The following is a 20443-nucleotide window of genomic DNA, read 5'->3' as shown; positions in this document are numbered from 1 at the left end:
TAGATGCAGGCGAAATGACAGGAGAGAATGCCTCGAGAACATGGCCATATAGCCTGAAAAAACCCACAAGAATCTAGTGATTCCAGCCATGAAAGCCTTCGACAATACAAGTATTTAATTGTGAGTCATCTCATAAGAAAACCCAATTGATTTTTTTGGATCCTCTCTAATTGGGATGATTTCCCACTATCAACCAATATTAGGCCCGTCGCAAACTAGGTTCCTGCTGGAGAAAACCTTGCTAGCAAGTCCCTGACGTCATGAGCCTGCGCCTCTCTCCCCGCCCCTTTCTCCGCCCCTTTCTCTTTGCGAGCGTGGTTTTTCCTTTGCTAGGGCAGCATTGCCCGCATTTTCTCTCAGTTGAATTCTGCCAACTGAGAGAAAATGCGGGCAATGCTGCCCTAGCACAGGAAAAACCACGCTCGCAAAGAGAAAGGGGCGGAGAAAGGGGCGGGGCGAGAGGCGGAGTCTCGTGACGTCAGGGACATGCTAGCAATTTTCCTCCAGCAGGAACCTAGTTTGCGACGGGCCTTAGATCAGGCCTGCACGGTTGAGAATTATTGGACCTCCAATTGTTTTTGACTACAGGTCCCATAATGTTGCTATTTCCATGCTACATGAAGTTGATGGGAGTTTTAGGTGAAACCATCAGGAATATTCACAGTTTCTGGCCTATTTTAGACTAAAACCTATAACTCAAGTTCAAACATTTTGGTACAACAATTCTGCAATATATCTGAATTGGTACAAGAATTCTGCAATATATCCGACCTATTTTAGACTAAAACCTATAACTCAAGTTCAAACATTTTGGTACGGCAATTCTGCAATATATCTGAATTGGTAGGACAATTCTGCAATATATCTGAATTGGTATGACAATTCTGCAATATATCTGAATTGGTACAACAATTCTGCAATATATCTGAATTGGTAGGACAATTCTGCAATATATCTGAATTGGTACAACAATTCTGCAATATATCTGAATTGGTAGGACAATTCTGCAATATATCTGAATTGGTATGACAATTCTGCAATATATCTGAATTGGTACGACAATTCTGCAATATATCTGAATTGGTATGACAATTCTGCAATATATCTGAATTGGTACGACAATTCTGCAATATATCTGAATTGGTAGGACAATTCTGCAATATATCTGAATTGGTACGACAATTCTGCAATATATCCGGCCTATTTTAGATTAAAACTTATAACTCAAGTTCAAACATTTTGGTACAATGCCGCAATATATCTGAATTGGAGAATATTCCTTTGACCAGACCTGCGGCCCTCCAATTTATTTATTATTATTTATTTCAAATATTTGTACCCCGCCCTTCTCTACACCCGAAGGGGGACTCAGGGTGGCTTACAGACAGCAACAATTCAATGCCCTACATATACAACAGATAAAACAACAGTTACATAATCAGTAAAACATTAACATTAAATTAAAAACATATAAAATAGTACAAAATGGAATTTGTTGGCATGTCAAGTCCGAGTTCTACAATCATCAACTTAATCTGAAGCCTGAAGCCCATAGCATTGTCATCATTTTTATTGTCAACCTGCTATCCGAATGCCTGGTCCCATAGTCACGTCTTCCAATTATTTCCTAAAGGAAAGCCGCTGACCTAATTTTGTTGGGGAGCAAGTTCCATAGGCAGGGGGCCACCACCGAGAAGGCCCTGTCCCTCATCCCCACCAAGCGCATTTGCAACAAAGGTGGGAACGAGAGCACGGCCTCCCCGGAAGATCGTAAATTTCGAGGTGAGGCACAGAGGGAGATATGTTCGGACAAGAGAGATACATTCGAATGCCTGGTCCCATAGCCACGTCTCCAACTATTTCCTGAAGGAAAGGAGGGAAACCGTTGACCTAATTTCAGTGGAGAGTAAGTCCCATAGGCAGGGGGCCACTACCAAAAAGGCCCTGTCCCTCATCCCCACCAAGCGAATTTGCAACAAAGGTGGGAATGAGAGCAGGGCCTCCCTTAAAGATCGTAAATTTCGACGTGGGAGCTAGAAGAAGATACATTCGGACAAGGGAGATACTTTCGAATGCCTGAAGAAAGTTCCATAGGCGGGGGGCCACCGCTGAGCAGGCCCTCCCCGGAAGATCGTAAATTTCGAGGTGGGATGTAGAGGGAGATATGTTCGGACAAGTAAGCTGGGCCAGAACTGTTTTGGCCTCCAACAGCCAGTTTGTCCAATGCCAGGAATTCTGGGAGTTGGGAGGCCAAAAACAGCTGGTCGAAAGGAATATTCTCCAATTCAGATATATTGCAGAATTGTCATATCAAAATGTTTGAGCTTGAGTTATAGATTTCAATCTAAAATAGGTCAGAAACATCCTCCAGATGTTTACACCTACAACTCGCATAGACTGCATGTAGCATGGAAACAGCAACATTATGGGACCTGCAGTCAAAAACAACTAGATGTGCAATAATTCCAGAATTTTGTTTCGACTGCTTCTGCCTTTCAACAAGTAAATCATTTTCTCCCTGCACAGCAAGTGAAGCCCAGTTACACAGATTTGCAGATGGGACACAAAACAAGCACATCCACTCAAGGCTGCACAGCTGTTTGTCTTATCTTGAAAGGAAAACACAGGGGGGGAAACATGGTTGGAAATAGAGAACTTGCAGCTCTGATGCCGAAAGTGGGCTGTAGTGGAAGCTCCGAGTTCCCTCTGCCTTTACTATAAAACTTTAGCAGTTTCGCTCTAAACCTAGTACAAAAAGTTCTTGAATTCCTGCCCCTGGTATGAGAAACTATAACGATGCCTTGAGAAGACTTCTCTCCTTGTGCACCTCAAATACGAATTCTTGTGCATAAGGCAAGACACCACAAGTTCATCTGAGCAGCCGGCACAGATACGGAAAAGGCACTGTCTCAAAAGGACAGAAACGGATTACTAAGATATTATCGTGTACACTGGGGAGATAGGGTTTCGGGGACACTCCGTCTGACATCGGGGAAGCATATAAGTCCGAACTAATCTTGCTGGCTCTTCAACTGAGAAATACAAATTCCTGTTCAAAATCGTTGGAAGCTCACAGAGTGATGAGGAATCTGAAAGGATTTTCTTGCTCCTCCTCCTCCTCACAAAATTCTCCTTCTGCCTCAGCTCTTGAGATTGCTGCTACCTAATGACTCTTGGCAAAGCCATCCCAAGAGATTTGGCTGCCTGAAGCAACATACCCCATGAAGATGCCTAGTATCTCAAGGCCATCTTGACACTTGAGGCAACAAACACTACAAGCACCTCCACAAGGACCAAGGCAGAGACATCTCCAGCTCATCCCCTGTTTGGGTATCAGCCAGCACGTCAATGACTTAAATCTAGAAATAGTTTTCTAAGATCTACAGAGACACTCGCTGGAACACCTCAGCATGCAAGAGTCCAAAAGTGGCAGGCTCAAACCCAGAACCTCAAACTCAGAACCTCAACCAATGGCTGATACCAAATGAGAGACTCCCCCCTGGGCACACAGAAAACTGGGCGACTTGAACAGACTGCGCTCGGGCACCACAAGATGCAGAGCCAACCTCAAGAAATGGGGCCACAAAGTGGAATCCATGACATATGAGTGTGGAAAGGAGCAAACCACAGACCACCTGCTGCACTGCAACCTGAGCCCTGCCACATGCACAATGGAGGACCTTCTTGCAGCAACACCAGAGGCACTCCAAGTGGCCAAATACTGGTCAAAGGACATTTAATCAACTACCAAACTCACATAGTTTGTATTTTGTCTGTTTGTTTGCTTTGTTCTGTTAGAAATGTAATATAATTGAATGGTTGCCCTGACACGACAAACAAACAAACTTCCACGTGTAGTTTGTCGTTGTACAAAACATACTGAGAAGCCATTTGGTCCCTTTCAGTTGCTTGAATCCAAGAGCTTCTGAGTAGATGCCTGGATATCTTCTCCAAATGCTAAATAACACACTACTAACTACTGCCTGATAGTTCTCATGTCTATTAGAGGCTAGATAAGCCCATCTGGTGTTGTGGTTTGAGTGTTGGACTCGGAAGACACAGATTCCAATCCCAACTCAACTATGGGAACCCAATGGATGACCTTGGGCAAGTTGCACTCCTGAGGAGGATAAAATCTAATCTCCTCTGAGCAAATCTTGCCAAGAAACCCCTAAGTTCCTAACCCATGGTCACCTTGAGGCAGAAACAACTTGAAGGCACACACTATTTGGACTATTTGGAGACTGTGTTTGTATGTCCTACAAATGGAAGACCTTCCATACTATTAAAATGTTCCGTGAATACAGGTGGGAATGTATCTCTTGTGCGTTTTTCACAAACTGATGGCAGGCCAATCAAGATAATTTGTGTCTTCTTGGAAAGGGACACAAGACTTGAAGATTAGGACTGCATTCAATGTTAGGCAGTAGGCATGGTTCTAAATGATTCTAAAGTACTTACAAAACTAAAGTTCTGGTGGTGAAAACTAGAGGGCGCTGGTGCTTTGCTTCTACAGTGTTGCTAAAGTTCTGGTGGTGAAAATTTCAGAACTCTAACAAAACTTTCAAAATTTCATTATAAATGGCAGTTCCTAATTGGTTTTGTCATAAAAATAATCAATAATAATCTATATAAATAAAAATGTAATGTTCGTTTGTGGTATTCACAGAACTCAAAAACCACTGGACGAACTGACACCAAATTTGGACCCAAGACACCTAACAACCCAATGTATGTCCTTCACTCAAAAAAATTGATTTTGTCTATTGGGGGTTGTAGTTACTGGGATTTATAGTTCACCTACAATCAAAGAACATTCTGAACCCCACCAATGATGGAATTGAACCAAACTTGGCACACAGTTCTCCCATGACCAACAGAAAATACTGGAAGGTATTGTCGATGGCTTTCATGGCCGGAATCACTGGGTTGTTGTAGGTTTTTCCAGGCTATATGGCCATGTTCTAGAGGTAGTGAGGTCTATGCATCTATGGCAAGCATCCTCACTACCGGAATTGGAGATCATCTGGGGAGGCCCTGCTCTCGACCCCACCGCTATCACAAGTGAGGTTGGTGGGGACGAGGAGCAGGGCCTTCTCAGTGGTGGCCCCTCACCTGTGGAACTCACTCCCGGGGGAAATTAGGGCATCAACATCCCTCCTCTCCTTCAGGAGGAAAGTAAAGACGTGGTTGTGGGACCAGGCCTTTGGGCAATCTGACAACTAGATAAGGACAATCAGACGATTAGGACTGACAGGACTGACAATGTGGAATTGGAATTTGGACTATGAGATAGCGAATGCTGACCTTCAATGAGGAGTAATTGGGTTGTATTGGTTTTACTGGTTTTATTGTTGTAATGCAGGAATGGTTGTTTAACTGTTAATTGATGCTATTTTGTTTTTTACTACTGTTATGTGATGCTGGCATCGAATTGTGCCTTTGTAAGCCGCCCAGAGTCCCCTTCGGGGTGAGAAGGGCAGGGTAGAAGTAACTGAAATAAATAAATAAATAATACCTCTGAGGATGCTTGCCATAGATGCAGGCGAAACGTCAGGAGAAAATGCCTCTAGAACATGGCCATATAGCCCGGAAAAACCTACAACAACCTAATACTAGAAGTGTTTGGTGGGCGGTGTCCTTTGGTTTTGGAGTTGTAGTTCACCTGCATCCAGAGATCACTGTAGACTCAAACAATGATGGATCTAAACCAAACTCTACACTAATACTCAATATGCCCAAATGTGAACACTGGTGGAGTTTGAGGGAAATAGAATCTTGACATTTGGGAGTTGTAGTTGCTGGGATTTATAGTTCACCTACAATCACAGAGCATTCTGAACCCCACCAACGATAGAATTTGGCCAAACCTCCCACACAGAACCACACAGGACTGAGTAGAAATGCTATAAATCTATATAAATAAAAATGTAATGTTCATTTGTGAGATTAACAGAACTCAAAAACCACTGGACGAATGGACATCAAATTTAAACACAAGACAACTAACAACTCAATGTATGTCCTTCACTCAAAAAAATTGATTTTGTCATTTGGGAGTTGTAGTTGCTGGGATTTATCGTTCACCTACAATCACAGAGCATTCTGAACCCCACCAACAATAGAATTGGGCCAAACCTCCCACACAGAACCCCCATGTCGGCCACAGCAACACATGGCAGGGGACAGCTAGTGAAATAATAAAATTTTGAAAGTTTTGTTAGAGTTCTGAAATTTTCATCACCAGAACTTTAGTAACACTGTAGAAGCAAAACACCAGCGCCCCCTAGTTTTCACCACCAAAATTTTAGTTTTATAAGTACTTTAGAACCATTTAGAAGCATGGATTGCACATGCCTATTAGGCAGGCCTTATGGTTCTAATAATGTTGAATATTATGTGCTGACTGACAAATTCACATTTCCACAGGAGAGGAGCTACAGTACCACAATTACATCCACAGAACAGCCGCAGCATTCAAACTATTCTCAATATGGAAGAAGGGTTAAAAATATATATGTAGCAGCAGTTACGCAGGAGGCAACCTTCATGTTGTATTTTCCCACTGGAGTCAAAGAAGTTAATTTAATCCTATTTTTGGAATACATTTTTAAATACAGACAGCCCTCCACATTTGCAGGTTTTGTGGGTTTATTCAGATTTGATTAAAATCGACCACAGAGTTATGCCGGAGAGATGAGTAATTCCTAGAGAAATTTTCTCACATTAAAAAAAAAATTATTTGCATTTTCCTCCATTTTGAGAAAGGGTCCAGCAAATGTGGAGGGCTGACTGTACTATGCAATCACAGCATGTGCAGCTTCAGCTGTGTATATCTTTAAACATTTGCATACATATTGTAATAAAAAAACAAACATATTGGACAAAAGTTTGTCTCACCTAAAACTTGGATTTCTGAACAAGCTATGATATTTCTGAGGTTAATGCTCTCAGGCCAGAGATTATCAGGACTAAGGTTTCCAATGTTGATATTTTAAATATCATCTCAAGAACAGAGAAGCATCCCGAGCTCTGAAGATCACCTGGGAAGGAATCCCACTGGAGCATTGCAGCGCACCCAAATACCTGGGAGTCACTCTGGACCGTGCTCTTACCTACAAGAAGCACTGCCTGGACATCAAGCAAAAAGTGGGTGCTAGAAACAATATCATACGAAAGCTGACTGGCACAACCTGGGGATCACAACCAGATACAGTGAAGACATCTGCCCTTGCGCTGTGCTACTCTGCTGCAGAGTATGCATGCCCAGTGTGGAACACATCTCACCATACTAAAACAGTGGATGTGGCTCTTAATGAGACATGCCGCATTATCACGGGGTGTCTGCGCCCTACACCACTGGAGAAATTACACTGCTTAGCCGGTACTGCACCACCTGGCATCCGCCGGGAAGTAGAAGCCAATAGTGAAAGGACCAAGGCAGAGACATCTCCAGCTCATCCCCTGTTTGGGTATCAGCCAGCACGCCAACGACTTAAATCTAGACATAGTTTTCTAAGATCTATAGAGACACTCGCTGGAACACCTCAGCAAGCGAGAGTCCAAAAGTGGCAGGCTCAAACCCAGCACCTCAACCAATGGCTGATACCAAATGAGAGACTCCCTCCTGGGCACACAGAAGACTGGGCGACTTGGAAGGCGCTGAACAGACTGCGCTCTGGCACCACGAGATGCAGAGCCAACCTTCAGAAATGGGGCTACAAAGTAGAATCCTCGACATGCGAGTGTGGAGAAGAACAAACCACTGACCACCTGCTGCAATGCAACCTGAGCCCTGCCACATGCACAATGGAGGACCTTCTTGCAGCAACACCGGAAGCACTCCAAGTGGCCAGATACTGGTCAAAGGACATTTAACCAGCTACCAAACTCACAAGTTGTGTATTTTTCTGTTTGTTTGCTTTGTTCTGTTAGACTGGTTGTTCTGACACGACAAATAAATAAATTTTAAATGTGTATTATTCAAATTCGATTTTTCATCTGTAACGTCTGCCGATCTTCATTTTGGTGACGGACTAAATCAGTGGATATAATTCACTGGATGCAACCAAATCTCGGTGATATATTTATACGATTTGAAGAGAAACCAGAGCTTTGGAGGACATAAGAAATACATGAATAAACACAGCTACTACCAACCCCAAAGGCAGCTGCATGTCTCCATCCTGGGCAAATAACCCTTCCCTGTAATCATTATTCCTCCACTTGAGCTGAAGACACTAGACAGAGTGGACCAATATTCACCCACCACCTTTAATGGACGGGGAGGAGTTACATGTGCTCTAGGCCCCTTCCACAGCAGTCCAGAGGGAAAGCTCCCATGCCCCAAACTGGGCCCTGCCCCGGGGTTCTCTGTCCGAAGAGGAAGACAGGACTAAGGTGCCCAAATTGGCACCTAATCCAGAAAGCCCATTTCTACAGCCTCGGCAACCTCGGGGTGAAGCAAACGAGTGGCTAGGCGCTCAATGTCATCCAAACTTAACAGTCTGAGGCTTCGCTCATAATCCTATAGATGGGAAAGAGAGAGAAGAGTTAGATAGACAATACAGAATATTTATTTATTTATTTCGTATCAAAAGCATTGCACAAATTAGTATAAAACTGATAAAAACAGAACATGGGGAAAGAGCCTCCTCGAAGACTGAGTAAATACAGTCGGGTGTCCCCCAAGCAACGTTTCTTTTAAGCGGCTAATCTCTGGCCCGGCCCAGTTTTATAGTGTTTTGATGTATTGTTTTATTGTTGTTGTTCATACTACTTAACAGTTTTTAATTTGCTTTAGGTATTGTATAGTTGTATTGTGTTTTGAGGCCTTGGCCTATGTAAGCCACATCGAGTCCTTCGGGAGATGCTAGTGGGGTACAAATAAAGTAATAATAATAATAATAATAATAATCTTTCCAAACCCAAAAGTATTGCTTTTAAACAATTTAAACGTTTTAAATTGGAGGTGTGTCATAGAATCATAGAGTTGGAAGAGGCCTCATGGGCCATCCAGTCCAACCCCCTGCCAAGAAGCAGGAATATCGCATTCAAAGAACTCCTGACAGATGGCTATCCAGCCTCTGTTTAAAAGCTTCCAAAGAAGGAGCCTCCACCACACTCCAGGGCAGAGAGTTCCACTGCTGAACGGCTCTCACAGTCAGGAAGTTCTTCCTCATGTTCAGATGGAATCTCCTTTCTTTGAAGCCATTGTTCTGCGTCCTAGTCTCCAGGGAAGCAGAAAACAAGCTTGCTCCCTCCTCCCTGTGACTTTCTCTCACATATTTATAAATGGCTATCACAGTGGTTCTCAACCTGGGGTCCCCAGATGTCTTTGGCCTACAACTCCCAGAAATCCCAGCCAGTTCACCAGCTGTTAGGATTTCTGAGAGTTGAAGGCCAAAAACATCTGGGGATCCCAGGTTGAGAATCACTGGGCTATCATATCTCCTCTCAGCCTTCTCTCCTTAAGCTGCTCCTCATAGGGCTTGTTCTCCACACCCTTGATCATTTTAGTCGCCCTCCTTTAGACACATTCCAGCATGTCAATATCTCTCTTCAATTGTGGTGCCCACAATTGGACACAATATTCCAGGTGTGGTCTAACCAAGGCAGAATACAGAGGGATCATGACTTCCCTAGATCTAGACACTATGCTCCTATGGATGCAGGCCAAAATCCCATTGGCTTTTTTTGCCGCCACATCACATTGTTGGCTCAAGTTTAACTTGCTGTCCACGAGGACTCCAATATCTTTTTCACACGTACTGCTCTCAAGCCAGGCGTTCCCCATTCTGTATCTTTGTATTTCGTTTTTCCTGCCAAAGTGGAGTATCTTGCATTTGTCACTGTTGAACTTCATTTTGTTAGTTTTGGCCCATCTCTCTAATCTGTCAAGATCGTTTTGAATCCTGCTCCTGTCCTCTGGAGTATTGGCTATCCCTCCCAATTTGGTGTCATCAGCAAACTTGATTATCCTGCCTTCTAACCCTTCATCTAAGTCATTAATAAAGATGTTGAACAGGACCGGGCCCAGGACGGGACCCTGCTTGTGGCACTCCGCTCGTCACTTCTTTCCAGGATGAAGAGGAAGCATTGGGGAGAATCACCCTCTGGGTTCGTCCATTTAACCAATTTTGAAAAGGAAGTTGAAATCTGCATGACATTAGGGCTATGAATGTAGGCCACTCACTCCTTTACTAGAAATTAAGTATCAACAGAAGTGAGGGTGGGGAAATGTTTGGATCTCCAGATATTGCTGGACTGCTACAACCATTCATTCTTACAGCCAGTGGTGAGGAACAATGGGAATCACAGTTCAACATAATACAGAAAATTATCATTGTGATTCTAAATCAAGGGTCCTCAAACTAAGGCCCGGGGGCCGGATACAGCCCTCCAAGGTCATTTACCCGGCCCTCGCTCAGGGTCAACCTAAGTCTGAAATGACTTGAAAGCAAACAACAACAACAACAATCCTATCTCATCGGCCAAAAGCAGGCCTACATTTCCCACTGAAATACTAATAAGTTTATATTTGTTAAAATTGTTCTTCAACTTAATTATTGTATTATTTTAAAGTGTTTTTTGCACTACAAATAAGATATGTGCAGTGTGCATAGGAATTCATTCATATCTTTTTCAAATTATAATCTGGCCCTCCAACAGTTTGAGAGACTGTGACCTGGCCCTCTGTTTAAAAAGTTCTAAATAAAGGCCTGTAAGACCATGCTGCAGAAGTGGCAGAAGAGTCAATAATGCCCCACCAGAGGATGTTTCCACATACCATATGTACTTACCTTCTGCAGTTGCTCCAACACCTTCTCAGCATCAGCCCCACTGAAATGCCTGCCCAAGACTTGGGCAAGTGCATGCCAGATTGCAGGATTCTGCGGGAAGCCTCCTCTACGGCTGGGCTCTTCTGGTGAGGCCTTCTCCGGTGGCTTGATTACAAGATTGAGCTTTGACTCTGGTCCAATAGAATAATCAGACAAACGGTGTTCATCTGAAAAGGGAGCACAACAAGGTTGAGTGGTCAGTTGCCATCCAAGGAGAACAGTCTCACTTGCACCCAGGTGCCTGGTTTTCATGTGGACCTGAAGGCCGAAATTTCCAACAGGATATACAACTGTTTACAGTATGGGAACAGCTTTCTCTAAAAGTCAAATGACAAAACTTAGGCTGTTGTACTTTAGTCATATAATGAGAACACGTTATTTATTTATCGTGTCAGGAGCAAACCAAACAGTTGTATTGCATTTTTTAACAAACAAACAAACAAAACACAAAGTTTGCAAGCTTGATAGTTGATTAAATGTCCTTTGACCAGTAGCTGGACACTTGGAGTGCCTTTGGTGTTACTATAAGAAGGTCCTCCATTGCGCATGTAGCAGGGCTCAGGCTGCATTGCAGCAGGTAGTCTGTAGTTTGCTCTTTTTTACACTCGAATGTCGTGGATTCCACTTTGTAGCCCCATTTCCTAAGGTTGGCTCTGCATCTCGTGGTGCCAGAGCACAGTCTGTTCAGCACCTTTTAAGTCGGCCAGTCTTCTGTGTGCCCAAGAGGGAGTATCTCATTTAGTATCAGCCATTGATTGAGGTTCTGGGTTTGAGCCTGCCACTTTTGGACTCTCGCTTGCTCAGGTGTTCCAGCGAGTGTCTCTGTAGATCTTAGAAAACTATTTCTTGATTTAAGACATTGACACAGAATCATAGAATCATAGAGTTGGAAGAGACCTCATGGGCCATCCTGTCCAACCCCCTGCCATGAAGCAGGAATATGGCATTCAAAGCACCCCCGACAGATGGCCATCCAGCCTCTGTTTAAAAGCTTCCAAAGGAGGAGCCTCCACCACACTCTGGGGCAGAGAGTTCCACTGCTAAATGGTTCTCACAGTCAGGAAGTTCTTCCTAATGTTCAGATGGAATCTCCTTTCTTGTAGTTTGAAGCCATTGTTATGCGTCCTAGTCTCCAGGGAAGCAGAAAACAAGCTTGTTCCCTTCTCCCTGTGACTTCCTCTCACATGCTGGCTGATACCCAAACAGGGGATGAGCTGGAGATGTCACTGCCTTGGTCTTTTCACTATTGGCTGCTACTTCCCGGCGGATGTCAGGAAGATGCCACATCTACTGTTTTAGTGTGGTGAGATGTGTTCCACACTGGGCATGCGTACTCAGCAGCAGAGTAGGATAGCGCAAGGACAGATGTCTTCACTGTGTCTGGTTGTGATCCCCAGGTTGTGAGAACACGTGACTCATTAGAAAAAATGAGATTACTCGATAGACTGGGAGGCAGCAGGAAAAGAGAAAGACCCCATTACAGATGGGTATTTATTTATCGTGTCATCAGCAACCATACCATTATATTACAATTCTAACAGAGCAAAACAAACACACAGATTAAAAAGAAAAAAAACACAGATTTTGCAAATTTGGTAGTTGGTTAAATGTCCTTTGACCAGTATCTGGCCACTTGGAGTGCCTCTGGGGTTGCCGCAAGAAGGTCCTCCATTGTGCATGTGGCAGGGCTCAGGATGCATTGCAGCAGGTGGTCTGTAGTTTGCTCTTCTCCGCACTCGCATGCCGAGGATTCCACCATGTAGCCCCATGTCTGAAGGTTGGCTCTGCACCTCGTGGTGCCAGAGCGCAGTCTGTTCAGTGCCTTCCAAGTCGCCCAGTCTTCTGTGTGCCCAGGGGGGAGTCTCTCATCTGGTATCACCCATGGATTGAGGTGCTGGGTTTGGGCCTGCCACTTTTGGACTCTCGCTTGCTGGGGTGTTCCAGCGTGTGTGTCTGTAGATCTAAGAAAACTATGTCTTGATTTAAGTCATTGACGTGCTGGCTGATACCCAAACAGGGGATGAGCTGGAGATGTCACTGCCTTGGTCCTTTCACTATTGGCTGCTACTTTCCGGCGGATGTCAGGTGGTGTAATACTGGCTAAATAGTGTAATTTCTGTAGGGCGCAGACACCCTGTGATAATGCGGCATGTCTCATTAAGAGCCACATCTACGGTTTTAGCATGGTGAGATGTGTTCCACACTGGGCATGCGTACTCAGCAGCAGAGTAGCATAGCGCAAGGGCAGATGTCTTCGCTGTCTCTGGTTGTGATCCCCAGGTTGTGAGAACACGTGACTCATTAGAAAAAAATGAGATTACCCAATAAACTGGGAGGCAGCAGGAAAACAGAAAGACCCCATTACAGATAGATAGATTCAGTCAAGGAAGTCGCAGTCCTGAGTCTCCAAGATGTGAGCAGGGCTGTTAATTTCAGGTTATCTTGAAGATTTCTCATCACACACAACATCAGAAGTGCCCTTACTTGCTCCTCCTCCAATGTAATATGTGCCATCCGATTCCAGTGATGCCCTAATTGCTCTATGTTGGACAAACAGGACACTCTCTACGCAAGAGGATTAATAGATGCAGATCTGACATTAGAGGTGGCAATTCCCAAAAACCAGTTGCAGAACATTTCAACCCTTGCCGGACATACAGTAAGAGAATTACAAGCTGCAGTCCTTTAACAAGGAAATTATAAAGGAAGATCATGAAAAGAATTAAATTATATCCACAAATTCTAATCCATTAGCAGAAGTATGAATAAAAACAATGCCTTCGTGGCACACCACATGAGCAAGTCCTCTGAACATGTAACACACATAATAAAAGGAATCATCTCAGAGTTTTCAACTCTAGGAAGCTTACTCATGGCATCCAGGCTTGTTCAAGTAACACTTTCTAAATCCATTAAACTATGCTGGTTGGCCAACACATTCGGAAAATGACCACTCAACCCATATGATTGTTTTAGCCTATAGATGCCCTCAGAATAAAGCACCTTCCCTGCCCTAAAATGGCTAAATCCCATGGCTCCTCCCTGTCGGGCTCCTCTCTTACAAATGCACTTTCATCTCTATCTCACCCATGATTTTAACTTTTTAACATTTTACCTCATACATTTGGCCCGTCCTCTGTGTCTGATTTTATTATGCAATTTTATATTGTTGATTTTATTTGTTATTTCATGTTTTGTTATGATGTATTTTGTTATTGTGTGTTTATTATGTTGTATTATTTTGGGCCTGGCCTCATGTTAGCCACCCTGAGTCTCCTTTGGGGAGATGATGGTGGGTTATAAATAAAGTTTTATTATTATTATTATTATTATTATTATTATTATTAGCAAATATCAGGCTGCTCTTTTCTACATAAAAGCCATGAAACTCACTCCTTGAGAGTTCAAAGCTAATAAGGACAAGTGGACTTTCGAAAAGAATTAGAAAAATGACCCACACATTCAACACTCTGAGAAAGTCTCCTTAATTCAGTTGTCAACTCTCTTTACCTAGGATATGGCTTCCTCAGCTATAACCCCTTCTTCAAAGTTGCAAAGCAACCCTATCGACCCCATCTAGAGATCTCTGGATTTTATTTTGCTGTAATGTATCGCCGGGCTTGGACTCATGTAAATCGCTCTGAGTCCCCTTTAGAGAGATGGTGGCAGGATATAAAGTTGTTATTATTGACACAAAAGCACAGTATGTCACAGCAAACGAGATCTATATGTATTGCCGAAGGCTTTCATGGCCGGAATCACTGGGTTGTTGTAGGTTTTTTCGGGCTGTATGCCCATGGTCTAGAGGCATTCTCTCCTGACGTTTCGCCTGCATCTATGGCAAGCATCCTCAGAGGTTGCTTGCCATAGATGCAGGCGAAATGTCAGGAGAAATGCCTCTAGAACATGACCATATAGCCCGAATAAACCTACAACAACCCAGAGATCTATATGCTGGATTTCGTATCACAAAACCACAAGTCGAACACTTCCCAAGTGTCTAGGACTGTGTGATGTATTATTATTATTATTATTATTATTATTATTATTATTATTATTGGAGCCCCCAGTGAAGCAGTGGGTTAAACCCCTGTGCCGGCAGGACTGAAGACCGACAGGTCGCAGGTTCGAATCCGGGGAGAGCACGGATGAGCTCCCTCTGTCAGCTCCAGCTCCTCATGCAGGGACATGAGAGAAGCCTCCCACAAAGATGATAAAACATCAAAACATCCTGGCATCCCCTAGGCAACGTCCTTGCAGATGCCCAATTCTCTCACACCAGAAGCGACTTGCAGTTTCTGACATGACAAAAAAAAATATTATTATTATCTCCTGTCCCTTCAAGATGTTTCTAATTTATGGCAATTCTGTCACAGGGTTTTCTTGGCAAGATTTGTTCAGCGGGGTCTTGTCTTTGCCTTCTTCTGAGCTTGAGAAAGTGTGACTTTAAAAAGGTTACCCACTAGGATTCTTACCCAAGATTAAACACATTATTTTGGCACCTGATACGGGTGTGACTTCAAAGCCTGAGTGTGATGTGCAACCACACAAATTCAACATCATGAAAACAAATCTCACCATGGAGAGAAAACAAAATGGTGTTTTCTCTTTGCCTTATTGCAAAGTTTCTGTTCTAAAATCCTCTTCTTACATACCACTCATATATGATTCATTTGTTGCTTTTTCTATCCTGTTTCCTCAAATGTGGTCATCTGTTATCTTCCTTACTTTCAGTGCCTTGTGTATTATTTTCTAAAATCTCTCCAAATTAGTATGTTTATTGTTTTACATGGTTTGACAAGTTAACTTGTTTGTTGCCACCTGCATTCTTCCTTCGTATTTAATCAGAAGCTTAAATGGTTATCCCAAGAATATTTTAGGTCTTACTTTGCTCAGGCTTGTAATGGTTGATTTAAACTCTCCATTTGGTTAATGCATTATGGGTTTCATCTTGGAAATTAACACTTCTACATCCATACAATTTAGTTTCGGAAGGCTGGCCAAGAGTCGCATTGTTTGGGCCCAACTAGCATATTTCACCAAATATAAGGAGCCATCAAATATAAGCACCTCCCACCTTTTGAAGCTCCAATTATTGAAAAAAAATGCTTTGACTATTTTTCAGAATTTTCTCTGCATGAACAATACATTGTTTTTATTTCAACCTGGAAGTCCTCTTGTCTGAATGAGGCTTTTTATTAGCTATTTGGGCCCATTGGGGAGGCAGATAAAGCAGGAAGGAGTGCTTAGCTCAGTCAGACTGGTAAACAGCCCTCTGGCTGAGGCTATAGACAAAACTGGGTGTGATGGAGCCCTTCCTCCTCCCCTCTCTTAGAAATAAGACAATTAAAAAAGCTGGAATGATAAATCTATGTTGCCACTGACTGTAAGACCCAGCCCATTTTTGGAGTCTCTACAATGGGAAGTGTGCCTTAGGATTGGTGAAATATGGTACTAAAACAGCCAACAACGAAGCTTGCTTTCCTCTTTAAAGGGACCAATTATAGACCCTGGAATAAACACTCCTCCTCCTCCCAAACATGGTGATATTGCTTGATTTCTATTTCCAAATATTCCCCAGTACTCACCAGCCAGAGCTTTGCCTTTGAAAAGCAGACGCTGTTGGGATACTGGGACATTCAGCTTCTCTGATACGAGGCGTTTGAGAGAAGAGATGCGTTCTTCTGGTGAGACCTGGGAAGCAAAGAGAGGGTACGTTGGGAGAAGGTTGATATTGGGCTCTTTCACACAATGCAGTTATAACACTTTGAGTCCACTTAAAGCCAAGAGGAATTCTGGGATCTGTATTTTGGTTATTATTTATCATGTCAGGAGCAAACCAAACAGTTGAATTGCATTTTAAACAAACAAACAAACAAACAAAACACAAAGTTTGCAGGCTTGGTAGTTGATTAAATGTCCTTTGACCAGTAGCTGGCCACTTGGAGTGCCTCTGGTGTTACTATAAGAAGGTCCTCCGTTGTGCATGTAGCAGGGCTCCGGTGTTACTATAAATGTCCTAAATGTGCAGTAGGTGGTCTGTAGTTTGCTCTTCTCCACACTCGCATGTCATGGATTCCACTTTGTAGCCCCATTTCTTAAGGTTAGCTCTGCATCTCGTGGTACTAGAGAACAGAGCACAGTCTGTTCAGCGTCTTCCAAGTTGCCCAGTCCTCTGTGTGCCCAGGGGGAAGTCTCTCATTTGGTATCAGCCATTGATTGAGGTTCTGGGTTTGAGCCTGCCACTTTTGGACTCTCACTTGCTGAGGTATTCCAGTGAGTGTCTCTGTAGATCTTAGAAAACTGTTTCTTGATTTAAGTCGTTGACGTGCTGGCTGATACCCAAACAGGGGATGAGCTGGAGATGTCTCTGCCTTGGTCCTTTCACTATTGGTTGCTACTTTCCGGTGGATGTCAGGTGGTGCAGTACCGGCTAAACAGTGTAATTTCTCCAGTGGTGTAGGGCGCAGACACCCCGTGATAATGCGGCATGTCTCCCCCCAGCACCAACTGCCGCTCTGGGCCAGAGCGAAGAGAGGGGAGGCCAGGGGACAGCACCATCTTGTCTCCTGCATTTGCCATCCGTTGGGGACCCCTCCCCCCAGCACCAACTGCCGCTCTGGGCCAGAGCGAAGAAAGAGGGGCCAGGGGACAGTTCCACCTTGTCTCCTGTGCTATTCTAATAATATGTTATAATATAATATATTGCATATACATATAATATTAATAATATTGTAATGTAATGCAATATAATACTAATAATTGTTTTTAAATGCATAATGATTTTGTATTCTGTATATCTAAACTGTTGTAAACCGCTCTGAGTCGCCTAAGGGCTGAGAAGAGCGGTATACAAATAAAGTAAATAAATAAATAAATAATAAATTAAGAGCCACATCTACTGTTTTAGCGTAGTGAGAAGTGTTCCACACTGGGAATGCGTACTCAGCAGCAGAGTAGAAAAGCACAAGGGCAGATGTCTTCACTGTGTCTGGTTGTGGTCCCCAGGTTGTGCCAGTCAGCTTTCATATGATATTGTTTCTAGCACCCACTTTTTGCTTGATGTTCAGGCAGTGCTTCTTGTAGGTCAGAGCACGGTCCAGAGTGACTCCCAGGTATTTGGGTGCGCTGCAACGCTCCAGTGGGATTCTTTCCCAGGTGATCCTCAGAGCTCGGGATGCCTGTCTGTTCTTAAGGTGAAAGGCACAACTACCAAATTAATTACGATTAATCAACTACCAAACTCACAAATTTTGTATTCTGTCTGTTTGTTTGCTTTGTTCTGTTAGAAATGTAATATAATTGACTGGTTGCCCTGACATGACAAATAAATAAAATAAAATAATAATTATTATTATATAATCCAGAAGGTCTGCTTTGAACTGGATGATATGAGTCTACACTGACATATAACCAGTTCAAAGCAAATTAAATAGATTTCATGAGAAGGGATCTCAGTTAGCCTTTTAAAAATAGAGACAATAGATTTTCAAGCAACTGGGAATCAAGCAACTGATCAAAACAAATCAAAGAAATAATCCTTTAGAATTAAGAAAATCAAATCAACTTTTGGGTGGAAAGGTTTGTGTAAGTTCAGGTTGTCCTGATTTGCTTTTAATGACCATATTTCAACACCAATACAGCGTTTGTGACAGGGTATAGTATGGGTTATAGAATCATAGAATCAAAGAGCTGGAAGAGACCTCATGGGCCATCCAATCCAACTCCTGCTAAGAAGCAGGAATATTGCATTCAAATCACCCCTGACAGATGGCCATCCAGCCTCTGTTTGAAAGCTTCCAAAGAAGGAGCCTCCACCACACTCCGGGGCAGAGAGTTCCACTGCTGAACGGCTCTCACAGTCAGGAAGTTCTTCCTCATGTTCAGATGGAATCTCCTTCCTTGTAGTTTGAAGCCATTGTTCCACGCCCTAGTCTCCAAGGAAGCAGAAAACAAGCTTGTTCCCTCCTCCCTGTGGCTTCCTCTCACATATTTATACATGGCTATCATATCTCCTCTCATCCTTCTCTTCTTCAGGCTAAACCTGTCCAGCTCCTTAAGCCGCTCCTCATAGGGCTTGTTCTCCAGACCCTTGATCATTTTAGTCGCCCTCCTCTGGACACATTCCAGCTTGTCAATATCTCTCTTGAATTGTGGTGCCCAGAATTGGACACAATATTCCAGGTGTGGTCTAACCAGCCAGGAAAACTCACAGCAACCCAGTAAAATGTATAATATATAGTATGAGTTAGGCCTACTTCTAATGGTAACTCTCAAGCAACCAGGAACGCCATTCCTCACAACCCCCACAGGGGCTGGTTAACTGAGAGTCTGCTGTAATGGAGAGGCACTTCTCCCAACCCTTTTCCTACAGAGGCCTCAGAAGGGCAGGGATCCGAGGGAGGGAGGGAGGGAGGGAGGGAGGGAGGGAGGGAGGGAGGGAGGAAGGAAGGAAGGAAGGAAGGAAGGAAGGAAGGAAGGAAGGAAGGAAAGGAGAGGCCCACCTGGAGGCTGCATTCCCGGCCCTGGAGCGCCTTCACCGTCAGCAGCATTTCGGGACCCGCAGCTTGGAAAGCCGAGCGGCCCCTTTAAGTGAACCATAGACGCCCGGAGGGAGGCCCCGCGGCAGGAGGAGCGGCCCAGCAACCGGCTCCGGGGAGGCTACACAGGCGGAAAGAGCCTCCAACCCATTCCTATCCTCCTCGCAGCCTCGCGTTCAGGGACCATAGAGCAGGTCGAGACAGAGAGGCAGCCGGAAAGCGGAAACAGGGCCCCGCTTTCCGTGACTATTGCACAGCCACAGTCATGTGACTGAAAATCATAGAGTGAAAGCGGTTGAAGCTAGAGCGGCCCGCCAGGAAGGAAAGAGTTAACTTCCGGTTGTGGCAGGAGAGCAATCCTGGGTCAGGAAAGAGTTGTTTCTTTCTGGTCTACATGCCTAATGGTTGAGTCGAGTCTGGTTTTTGTTTTATGCTGCAGGGTTCAGAGTCTACTGAGTAGAAGCAAACTGAAATCATTTCAAAAGGTAAAATACCCCTCTCCCCCCAAACCTCTGAGGATGCCTGCCATAGACGTGGGCAAAACGTCAAGAGAAAATGCTTCTGGAACATGGCCATACAGCCAGGAAAACTCACAGCAACCCAGTAATAATATAACCCCGTGCTCTCTCTGCATATTTATATATGTGTATATGTATACACACACTACATATGCAAATATCGATGGAAAAGCATTCAAAAAAGGAAAAGCAGCTACAAGTGTTAAAAGCATTGCATAAATAAATAAGTATAAAACTGATAAAATAAAGAGAACACAAGCAGCTGAATAATTTTAGACCAGAAACGGGCAACAGCGACTGCATTGTCTGTAGCTTTAAGCAATTCTTCCTTTGTGCATGAGGCAGGGCATTGCGGGCAAGCATACAGGCATTGAGTTGTTTGTTCTGCCCCACAGTCGCACAAGGTGGAGGATTCTTTTATTTATTTTGTTTATTTATTTACGACATTTATATACCGCCCTTCTCACCCCGGAGGGGACTCAGAGTGGCTTAAAAGATATAGATACGTACAATATATTGTTGTTGTTCATTCGTTCAGTCGTTT

The 20443-nt window shown here is 43.7% G+C and overlaps 1 protein-coding gene across 1 annotated transcript; it reads right to left on the bottom strand.

Annotated features, from left to right (window-relative positions):
• Positions 1-8063: 8063 nt before the first annotated feature.
• On the bottom strand, positions 8064-19598 carry UBL4A (ubiquitin like 4A). The gene is made up of 4 exons (XM_060763260.2): positions 19346-19598; positions 16430-16535; positions 10803-11008; positions 8064-8527 (listed from the first exon to the last, which is right to left on the bottom strand). Exons 1-4 carry the CDS (start codon positions 19391-19393, stop codon positions 8417-8419), a joined length of 471 nt encoding a protein of 156 aa, XP_060619243.1. The 5' UTR covers positions 19394-19598; the 3' UTR covers positions 8064-8416.
• Positions 19599-20443: the final 845 nt, after the last annotated feature.

Source organism: Anolis sagrei, chromosome 2, assembly GCF_037176765.1.
Source record: "Anolis sagrei isolate rAnoSag1 chromosome 2, rAnoSag1.mat, whole genome shotgun sequence".
Classification (NCBI taxonomy): Eukaryota; Metazoa; Chordata; class Lepidosauria; order Squamata; family Dactyloidae; genus Anolis; species Anolis sagrei.
This window is presented reverse-complemented; position numbering and strand designations above follow the sequence as displayed.

Bases quoted from the DNA above. Each gene is read 5' to 3' on its own strand.
- UBL4A (XM_060763260.2), bottom strand. From the start codon at position 19,393: ATGCTGCTGACGGTGAAGGCGCTCCAGGGCCGGGAATGCAGCCTCCAG. The intron at 11,009-16,429 runs GTGAGTACTGGG...CTCCCTTTTCAG, and splicing joins CAAAGGCAAAGCTCTGGCTG to ATGAACACCGTTTGTCTGAT. The intron at 8,528-10,802 runs GTAAGTACATAT...TCCCATCTATAG, and splicing joins TGTTGGAGCAACTGCAGAAG to GATTATGAGCGAAGCCTCAG.